At 42.7% G+C, this 10,576-nt stretch overlaps 2 protein-coding genes across 4 annotated transcripts; one reads left to right on the top strand and one right to left on the bottom strand.

The window, feature by feature from the left end:
• The first annotated feature begins 581 nt into the window (after window positions 1-581).
• LOC124482821 (thiosulfate:glutathione sulfurtransferase-like) lies at window positions 582-3,222 on the top strand. The gene is made up of 4 exons (XM_047043366.1): window positions 582-1,179; window positions 2,123-2,245; window positions 2,331-2,493; window positions 2,677-3,222. Exons 1-4 carry the CDS (start codon window positions 1,035-1,037, stop codon window positions 2,729-2,731), a joined length of 486 nt encoding a protein of 161 aa, XP_046899322.1. The 5' UTR covers window positions 582-1,034; the 3' UTR covers window positions 2,732-3,222.
• On the bottom strand, window positions 3,103-9,485 carry LOC124482820 (palmitoyltransferase ZDHHC23-A-like). Of its 3 annotated transcripts, none has more exons than XM_047043364.1 (5): window positions 9,314-9,485; window positions 8,143-8,295; window positions 7,183-7,842; window positions 5,376-5,543; window positions 3,103-4,479 (listed from the first exon to the last, which is right to left on the bottom strand). In XM_047043364.1, exons 2-5 carry the CDS (start codon window positions 8,259-8,261, stop codon window positions 4,242-4,244), a joined length of 1,185 nt encoding a protein of 394 aa, XP_046899320.1. In that variant the 5' UTR covers window positions 8,262-8,295; window positions 9,314-9,485; the 3' UTR covers window positions 3,103-4,241. The 3 variants fall into 3 exon arrangements, with proteins under 3 accessions (XP_046899320.1, XP_046899321.1, XP_046899319.1); XM_047043365.1 differs by having other exon boundaries at window positions 3,103-4,476; XM_047043363.1 differs by having other exon boundaries at window positions 3,103-4,512; window positions 9,314-9,484.
• Window positions 9,486-10,576: the final 1,091 nt, after the last annotated feature.

Below are 10,576 nucleotides of genomic sequence, written 5' to 3'. Positions count from 1 at the left end.
ACTTTGAATGATCATTTCTGAGTCTTCCTCCGTTCACCTTCCTCTTCAACTGTTGAGAGCACTCTTCAAAGAAGTGTGCTAGAAGGTGTGATTGCCATTTTACATTACAATTCTTTTGGTGCAAATCAACGACTGTCACAGACGACTGTCTGAGTGACAAGTGACAAAGGGATTCGATTATTCAGGTCTCTGCCAACACAGAGGCATACAGGTCTCATACATCTTTGTTGTGTATTATTTTTGTTCTGTTAATTAATGGGTAACCAGTGCCACTGCTTCCCTTGCTTACAGATTTGAGTAACAAATAATTATACACGAATCACTCAACAAAGTACACTTTAGAATCAGATTTAAGCATCATGTTGTGTTAGGATCTAGACATAGGCGGCGTAGAAGTGCCGGGTGCAGACTGACTTTGACGCCGTTCAGACTGGCGACGAGTGGGCATTAGTGGATGAGCAACTTCAGTCTGGTCTTGTCTAGCAAGCATATGGACAGTGTGCCACGCCCACCATTCGCAAAAAGCCACTGCCAGGCCATCCATAGGTAGCCTGGCCAGAGAATGGCATGGCTCTGCCCTCCTACGTAGCCTACTTCCGCTCGATAAGGATTTTGCTACGAGAGTCTGGTTAGGACCAGGCTAATCAATAGGCACACCGTCTGATAGTCTTATTCAGGGGCTTTTATCCTTGTAGACCTGCCCTAAAAGTAACTTAACTGTGTTTTAACATTTTGTTGTAGCCTACTAGTCGTATCGTCCTTGGCCAGAACGCTACAGAGTTCCACTTATTCCAAAACTTGTATCTTCTCTCCCCGTGGTTCCAAATTGTATTTTACTACAGCTTTATCAGGGAAAACCTGCCGATGTATTTCATTGACATGCAGTGTGACAAAAGGCACGTCTGTAGCCTATCATGGAACGATAAACGAATTGGGGCCCCGGCAATTGGTGGGGTGGAGTTGTAAACGTGAACTTTCACACGTACGCATGAATACAAGGCGGACAGTGAAAAGTGGCAAAGTCCACACGAAAAATGTTCGTTCTTGGGGTTTGCTCGTTTGCTTTCTTGGCGTTATCACTGACCTTAGGTGAAGAGACGCACGATGGAGGTTGGCAGTGTACCGGTGCGGTCGACAGCCAGTGTTCTAAACCATACGGAGTTGATCTTGGAACCACAGGTAGGCTGTCGATTTTTTCAATCCTTTAGACGTAGCCCATGGCTCGATGTTTACCCCACAGCCACTTCGCTTCAATCTTGTGTAGAAGGTGTCTATATCGTAATGTCTCAAAACCGTATAGCCAAGTCGAGACTAGATATGTCATGTTATCCCAGTTTGACCCACATTACTTGTTCAACTTGCTAACCTATCACACCCATACTATTTCAACTTCAACTGATCATTTCGTGAGATCACCCTTCTGAAGGGTCAATGACCATTCAGTCATCTTTGTCAGTGGTAGCAGTGGCCCATGGGGGAAACCTTTTTAGATGGTTTTTGTTGGTCAATATAGTTTATAAATGTGATAGTTGGCAGACTGTAAGCAACTACCATTGACAATATCTTACATTCTATAGGCCTATATCATTTGTTGTATTTTTTAAGGTAGCCTATATTTATGTCTGCTGACTATTTTCAAACCTTTTAGACCGTTCTCAATCCAGGTTTTTGGGACCCCCTGCCCTCATGCAGTACACATCTCACATGAGATACACATCTCACATGAGATGTTTTCTGCATGTCTGAGATAACAAATTTAAATTGTGAGGGAAGAAGGAAACAAATAAATGGGGGAGGGGGGCCCTGGGACGAATATCGAGAAAGGCTGCTTTAGAGGTAAGGGGACCGGTCTTGATGTTAACCCCACATCCTGTTAGTGTGGGGTATAGTCTTTGTGGGACTCAAATTTCGATAACATGTAAACATGTGAAAACCATTAGTCAAGGCGATGTCATGTTATCACAGTTGTTTGCAAGCACATTTAAGTTCTCCCACATTGTATATTGTTTGCTTTCCATCTCTTATTTAGCGGTAATTAAATATGTCTCAGTAGCCCAGAACACTGACCTTGCGTCTTAAACCGACTTCACTCTCTACAACATCTTTCATTTATTGTACACAGATTCAGAGGTGTCTTATGAGCAGCTGAAAGCCATTTTGTCCAGTGGCAACGTCCAACTGTTTGATGTCCGTGATCCGGATGAGTTTATTGACGGGAGGATTCCAGGTTCTGTAAACCTCCCACGTGAGTATCATTTACAACATGTCTGTGTGTATCTACATGTTTGAATAATTATAAGTCTCTAAGTGTAATAATGTTGTCTGTGTAGTTGGAGAACTCCAGGACGCTTTGAAACTGAGCCCAGTTCAGTTTCATCAGATGTTTGGAGTATCACCTCCTCAGAAGGATGACACCAACATTGTGCTCTATTGCCAAAGAGGGCGTCGGAGTGCAAGCGCGCTTAACACAATGTTGGCTCTGGGCTTTAACAGGTAGCTTTGACATTAACTCAACTACTGTGTACAATGTAAGATAAGATCATTTATTCATCACCGTACAAGGAAATTGTGCTTTGCTGTCAGTGATTACACAAATATGTTTGTTTAACAGCAGTATTCACTTGGATTATTTGTTGAGAATTAGCCTCACTTTATTGATCCTCCATCTTCTCACAGGGTTCGTCATTATGCTGGAGGGTACGCTGATTGGGTCCAGCGTGAACAGCACTGAAGATCCGCTCGAAAACATCCAGAGAAATCCATCCATGTGCTGTGAAATGTACTGAACTACTTGAGACAAAGGGATCAGGGATTTAGTTGAAGAAATTACAAATGAGGCAGGGTCATTTTGCAAAGACCAAGAGATATTATTTTATATCTCAGGAATGAGAAATACTGTAGGCCTGCAAAACAGTCACTGGAAATCTTAATCATGCCTCTTACCCGAAAAGGCTTTTGGGTAGGTTAAACAAGGTTCAATACTTTTTCTGCTAACCAATGAAACACTGAGAAGTGATGACAGTATGAGTGGATTTGGATGATTTCATTATTTCTCGTTGAAAAAAATAGTAACGACTTGCAAAAATGTTATGACAGCAGGGGAATTGTAATCACTTTTTTATTCAGATGTTTTTTTCAGTGTACTTGAAAGTTACACGCCTTTGTCTTTACAGATCCCATTCTCCATTAAATTGTGCTCATCATAGAGCTTCTTGATAGCTACCATTTTTTTCTGTGACGTCTTTAGAGTAAAGGTATCAAATACATTGTGTCTTGGTTTATTTAAATAATACATCATTAAGAAGAGTTTTACATACTAAAGAGTTCAAGAAGAGATTCCAGTGGATGGATGGAACTTATATTCAGTTTCTATAGTTAGTAATTTAATTGTAAATATACACAGTACTTCTTTAAGTCTCACAAATATTTGATAATCTGGCTGTTGGCATCATGTGCAGAAACAGCCTGCTTTCGGAAGTCAAGTAATGCACACGTGCAGCTATACATTTGCTCTGTGGACTGAAAGTAAATTTGGGAGTTTTTGGGGAAAAAATGTAGGCTTACGTATATCAACATCTACAGTACACATCTTGCTACACTTTTTGAATTTGCTTGTCATAAATAAATTGGTACACTTTACATATGTAAGGAGCATGATAAGCATTATAGACGTAAAGTGATTGCGTTTGTACAGTAAGTTAAAGTGACCATAGCTAACATTGAGGTGAATAATGGTCAACTGAAATGAGTTGAGAAGCCTGAAAGACACTGCCAGTGAGTCTGGAAGTCTGTGAACAGATGCTCTTGTACCGTTTGCCACACAGCAGCAGTGCCTGAGTGGCTGTAGTCCTTTGTGTTTCTCTGTGCGTTCCTGAGGAACTGTGTGTGGTAGGTGCCTTGCAAGTTGGGGAAGTGATTTCCCCCATTGCATGTGGGATTTGACTAATTTGGTCGGTGCTGCGGGGCGGTAGTCATTCAGACAGGTGATGGAAGGTTTCTTCGGTACGGGGACCATGGTTGTCTGTTTGAAGCATGCACATGTTTGGAATTTAGAGTAGACTAGCCAATCAGGAAGAACTAGACTATGATACCTGAGGATGATTTTCTAAAGGTTTCTCTTTAGGGACAAATAGTCCCCCATCATATTTTTATATATAAGATGATGTACATAGTCTCAATCCACATTTTCAGTACAACTGTCCAGAGAGGGTTTTCTGCTGAAGGTAGTGGTCGAATCATGGCTAAACCAGATTTGTGTGTTTGGACGGGAGTATTGCAGGCTCTCCCATGGTCAGGAACTCTGTCCAGTTACGCAAGAAGCCGCGTGAGTAAACACCCGTGTCCACCACCAGGCCACACAGGCGGCTTTGGCTTGTTCTGTTCCTCAAAGCAAGCTGTGCCTCCCGCTCCGTCACGTTGTAGCTGACGTTTACCAGCTGCAGCACGAGTAGGTGTAGCAGTCCTCCAGTGACGATGCTGCTGTACCAGGCACAGGTGAAGCAAAGGGCAGAGCTGTAAATATGCAGAGTATTATCAGTTTCGTTCAGAACCACAGGGTATTTTTGGTGCCATTTGGTCATTACCTGGTGTCAGGAAGGTTGTCAATTCAGAATTCATCTTCGGATAAGGATTGAATAAGGATTAAATTAAGGATTGAATTTAAAAAAAATTATTGAACGCCTTCTTGAACGCCTTTTAATCTGCAGACCATTTAATGTAACGTAATGCAACATATCGTACTTGGCTGGGGCAGTATTGTGTTTTCTCATGTCAGCCTCAAGGGGGAGTTAAGGTGTTAGGTGTTTACCATGATAGCATTCAGGTGCTTTTTCTGTGGGCTCCAACCATTCCTATTCCCAAATCACGATTAGCCTTTAAAACACGTGGACCACGGAACAGTCTCCCTGACGGTTTTGAGTTTTCAAAAGAAAATAACTTTGTTTGAATGAATGTTACACGCTGATCAGTCCATTACTTCTGACAGTGAAGAAAAACAGTAAATGTAATGGAGAGACAGAGGAAATGACATGCAGGAAATGGCCCGGGCGGAATTCAAACCTGGCCCCCTGAGGGAGGTGGGAGTAGAGGGGGGTGAATAAGACATTAGGAATACTGGTAGAGTACCTTTTAGTCACGCCTAAAACCTCAGCCCCAAAACATCAATTCCTCTGCATGACTACTGACTACCCCCATTGAAGCACATATCACCTCCCATTACCAACAAACTCTACATTTAACTGTAGCCTACCACAGCTACAACTAAACTTACTGTGCCACAAATGGTCCGCAGATGAAATTACATGAAAACATCTGTAGATTTGACATACGAGGAAGCGATTTCAGAGTGTGACTGTTCTGACCGTATGACAGTGTACCTGTAGTGATTGTAGACACCTGGGCAGTAGAGCAGGGCAGTGAGAAGGTACTGGCGTGGACACACGCTACGGAGCACCAGACCGATCCCATATAGACAGGTTAGTAGGAAGACCAGGAGGGTCATCAGGAAACTCCGATGGTTGGCCTGGCCTACACAGCTGTTTATCCTGTCTCCACAGTGACACAGACACACACACACACACACACAAGACACTGTGGCTAAAGTTAAAACATCCCCAAACTCGACCATGTCCGCACGTGAACAATCAAGAGCAAGACCACATTCCCTTGTCTGGTGTGTGCGTGTCTAAAGGCCAATGGTAACAGATTGTCCCGGTTTGAGCCTGCTTCACCTTGTTGGGGTGGGGGTGAACTCCTGTGGGCTTTGCATATGTCTCTTCAGCCTGCCTGACTTTAGTGAGTCTTCTTTGCCTGACCGTCCTACTTAAACGATTTGGAAGAGTTTTTTTGTGCGCTGAGAGTTGTAGATATCAGATTAGAGTCGGAGAACTGAAAGTTGCACATGTGTAAACGAAAGAACTGCAAAGGGACACAGGGTCATCTGCTTGGTCAATACTTCTCTATCCACACAATAGCCTCCACTACCCAACATCTGTTACTTACTCTTACATCCATCACTCACTCATGAGTCACGACTGGTATGCTAAAACTAAGTGAACAAGCACTTATCTCTCTGGATAAATTATACTTCATTCAACTGTCTTAATGAGTGTCATGTCTTGCCATTTTGGGACATGACCAATCCTGACCAATTTATAAACCACCATTTGTAGCGGTATAGTCATAATATAGTTGTTCTTGCCAATCGGAAAGATAATTTCTGCTTCTCCAAATGATTTACCCATTTCCACCGTACAACATGTATTCAAAACTTCATGAATACATTGTATTCTTGCCTGCCTACACAAAATACTCTAAATTAACTAAGTGAAAATGTTATGCATGTATTATTAATCAAAGCTGAGCATACTAACTGAAGTAGTTATGTTCAATTCTTGGCCAAATATTCCTTGCATCCATTGATTTCTTGTCAGTGACCCATCAGCATTATCCAAAAGGTGGTATCTCATTAGTTCCATTCTAAGCCGACACCAGCGGGCTACAAGTCTGACCAATGCCAGCTTCCAACCACCATCATGCCCTGGCAGCTGAGTCCTGCCAGAAGTGTGAATCACTTCAGTCCTGGTTTCTTACTCTCTTGACTCTTGATGACATATTGCCAGTAAGTCAACCAAGAATGCCATACTGTCCAAGAATAATAAACAAAGAGTCTACTCGACAGAGCTGCCATACTTCCGAGACTCTGAAATGCTAAGGTAATTTAGCATTAGCTTGGAAGAGTGAGGTAAAAGTTGAGGAACACAAATGGGTCGCATTCACATGAGTGAATGGTGAACAGGCAAGGACAAAAACCATAGGAACTTTTTTTGAATTCAGATTGTCAGATTGAAAAAGGTAAATCATTTGTAAGAGATCCCAAACGAAACACTTCACACAACTTAACTGCGTGTCAGGTGTGATTACATCAAATTGTATTACAAAACACTCTAAATAAACACATAAGGGTGGACGTTTCAGTCGATCTACCGAGAGGACTTTGCCAATGCAGCCAAATAAGTTGCCATCTTTGGTAACTTTCTGGTGGAAACACATCCACATCCTCCTAGATTGCTAAATATCGTTTCATTCGTAGAAAAGGGGGAGGAAAATCCCCATGCAACTGGGAAAGAAAACGACTTGTCTTCTGGGTATAGATTGGAAAGACACAACCTTACTGGAACCCACCAGACACAGTGATGGTCCAGGCGGAGAACACAGGCACCACAGATGCGACAATGTCCCGCCCTCGGGGGGCGAGTCACTTTGCACACCGGACATCTCCCTCTCTTCCCCGGGACAGCCTCAGCCGGCAGCCTCACAGCTCCAACACTGGTGTCAGACACCTCACACTGGCCGGCTCCATTGACGTGGGGGTCAGAGCCTCTATTGAGCTCTTGGCCGTGAGTGGTGTTCAGACTGTCGGCATCATCGAATGAAGGCTTCACCAATCCAGGCCCTCTCTTGGTATGGATAAGGGAGACCAGGGTGAGAACCACCCCCAGGGTCACAGTTCCCAGCTGCAAGTGACTCACATCCCCACGTGGTACTATTTCCGTGAGGAAGAGGTAGTACATGTACGCCAGGGAGTAGAGTGCCAGGGTGAGGAAGAACAGGGTGCGCCTCTTCTTCTTGTGCGTTGCGTAATAGTACCACAGCACCAGGCCGGGCATGGCGGTCAGGATGATGATGCCCAGCAAGAAATGCAAGGCTGCCACGTGCAGAAGGACAGGCAGCAGCATCAGAGCAGGAACCATGGAGATCTCAACTTGTCGGTCATCTGACAGCAGGGGCAGCCTCAGGCGATCCAGCACAGGTGGTGTGTTTTGGAGCTTGGCCTTTAGACATCTATAGGATGACAGAGAGATTGAAAAGGATCAAGAACTAAGGTAGGATTGAAAAAGAAAGAAATGGGACAATATATTTATTTTACATGTAGTCATTTAGCAGACGCTCTTATCCAGAGCGACTTACAGTAGGTACAGGGACATTCCCCCCAAGGCAGGTAGAGAGTGCCTTGCCCAAGGACACAACGTCATCTGACACAGCCAGGAATCGAACTGGCAATCTTCTGATTACTAGCCCGATTCCCTCACCGCTCAGCCACCTGACTCTTTACCCCATTATCTTCTTCTCCAACCATCTGACCTGTTGCAGGCTTCATCCAGATCCTCACTGTCACAGCAGCATCCGCACGGGTCAACGTCACACTCACAGCAGCACATCGGATCGTCCGGTTCTGGGGGCTTAAACTTCTCCTTTTTCATGGTGACTTATCTGTTATTCTACCGTGTACTGTATCTGTTCAAACGAGGAGCAAAAAGAAGGAATCAAAAAGTGGCAAAAGTGACACCAAAAGTGAGGCAAAATAACTCATTTGTGGAACTCAATTTACTTTAGTCGTTTCTTAAAAATGCTTTTATACTGTTATACTAGCATCAACTGGCTCCTTGTGTTATAGAGTACTCCATTCAATTGTAGACTAGTCTGCCCTATAAATACTGTTCTAATGAACACACAACAGTCTTACTGGAAAATAATTTTGGATCAATTTGGAAAATTAATTTAACTTAATGAAATCGGCATTTCTATAATATTCAGGATGTGATCCAACCCCAGAGGAGTACAACTCATTTCACTTTTAGAAACAAGGCCAATATGTCCACAGGGACAATCTATCTGGGACAAAAAAAGAACAAAGGTCCTCAACGTAGGCATCAATCATGAAGGCAGGATGACATATCTGAATGACTGCCAGTGTTGGCTTTGTTATCGAACACATAACACAAGTTACAATTAATGGCTCTCCTTGACCTAGCCTTCGAGTTTGGAAAACCCTTCCCTTTCTTATTTATTTGTCAATTTCCTATTAAGTCTAGAACTTTGGTGAAAAGAAAAATATTATTAAAAGGCTATTCTGATTTAGAGGTTAGAATCCTAAGCAACCTTTCCAGTGGTGAGTAGCCTGTTGGTTGTAAAGTGGACCACTATAACAGGTGTGAAAGATTGTCTTCAGATTAACCTCGTTACTGGATAGATTATTAGATGGGCATTTGAATGTACCTTCTTTTTATGCTTTTAGCCTACCGCATACAAGGTGTTAAAAAACGTAACAACCCTCTTCTAATTGTACTACCCCCAGCATGGCCAAATTGGCTACTTGTCGTTTTACGGTTGATTATAGGAAACTTTAAACCCTATGATGTCAAAAACGGAAATCAAATTGTAAAACGAAGTCCAAAGCACAACCATGACAACAAGTTAAACATTTCCAAAAATATTAAGTGAGTGCTTCGCAGGGTATTCGATCATAACTTACGTTTCAATGTTGATGTCCAAATAAATTGAAATAGTTCTTCTACTATTTGGTTTGATGACAAGAACTAATGAAGTCAGAGTTCTTGGTTTTTGAAGAGAGTCACGTCTGGCTGTGGTGGCGACAGTGGAACAGCGTGTAGAGAGGTTTCGTATTTCAAGGATTCCCAGGCGGACAGCTTCTCCACAGTGCCTCAGTGGTAGGTGCCGTAGAGACATAACGTATGCTACGTGTAAAGGTGAAAGCAATTAGCCTACAACTGAAGAGCATTTTTTGGCTACGGATATTATAATAATACATGAGTTGGGTATAGCTACTGGACCTAAATTAGGCTACTTTAAATGCCCACGGTATCAATAAAACTACCCGTTCTATCTTTAGTCCGCTGTTAGATCTTGTTTAATGGCTTGTACATTTAGTCAGATAATGTAGGCCTATTTAGTCGCATTTAGGTTATACTGCTGCAAAAAAAAAATCGGTCTCTTTTGTCTCGGGTTTGATGTGTTTTGCTGCACGGAACACAGGCCATAGTTATCTCAAACTAATTTGCTCACAACACCAACGTGTTAAAAAAGCACAGCTACAACTCTGACAGCTCACACTGGATTGAATGACACTAAGTGGGCAAGGCGTTAAAGGCTACAGGCGGTTATGCAAGGACCAGGGTGTCAGGGTATTTGAGGCACGTGTGGCCCCACCCTTTGGCATCATATTTCCTCCAGCCAGCCATTTGACCCTTCCCCCCAGCTCCACATAGAACAGTATTGAAGAGGGTTTCTGATACTTCTACTTACTTACATACAGACACACACACACACAGAGACACACACACACACTCATATTACAAACAGGGAGATACAGAGATGGCCGAATCATCCTTCTGTCTACTCTGGTGGTCTTCTGTGGATGATCCAGATCAATTCAGAGACTGATGTTCCCTTGGCTTGCTTACCATTAGACAGAAGTAAGGAGTACTGAAAGCTTAAACCACATGCATTAAACAAGAGAAAGACACTAATCCAATTTTTGCTGAGTAATGCAGTCAGCTGCAGACAGCACACTGTAATAGGTTGAGTCTCATGTGTAAAGCCACGCTCAGCAGTGTATGTCTAGTACTGAAGTCAGGTAAGCACATTGTATGGGGATTTTAAAACAAAGTTGGGCATTGTACATCTTCGTTCAATATGAATTTTTATTTAATTGGAAATATGATATGATTACATTCATATACAGTATATATATGTTCATATAATTACTGTATTATCC

The sequence above is a fragment of the Hypomesus transpacificus genome, chromosome 20, assembly GCF_021917145.1.
Source record: "Hypomesus transpacificus isolate Combined female chromosome 20, fHypTra1, whole genome shotgun sequence".
NCBI classification, from domain to species: Eukaryota; Metazoa; Chordata; class Actinopteri; order Osmeriformes; family Osmeridae; genus Hypomesus; species Hypomesus transpacificus.
The sequence above is the reverse complement of the archived record's forward strand: the minus strand, read 5'-3'. Positions and strand labels throughout refer to the sequence as shown.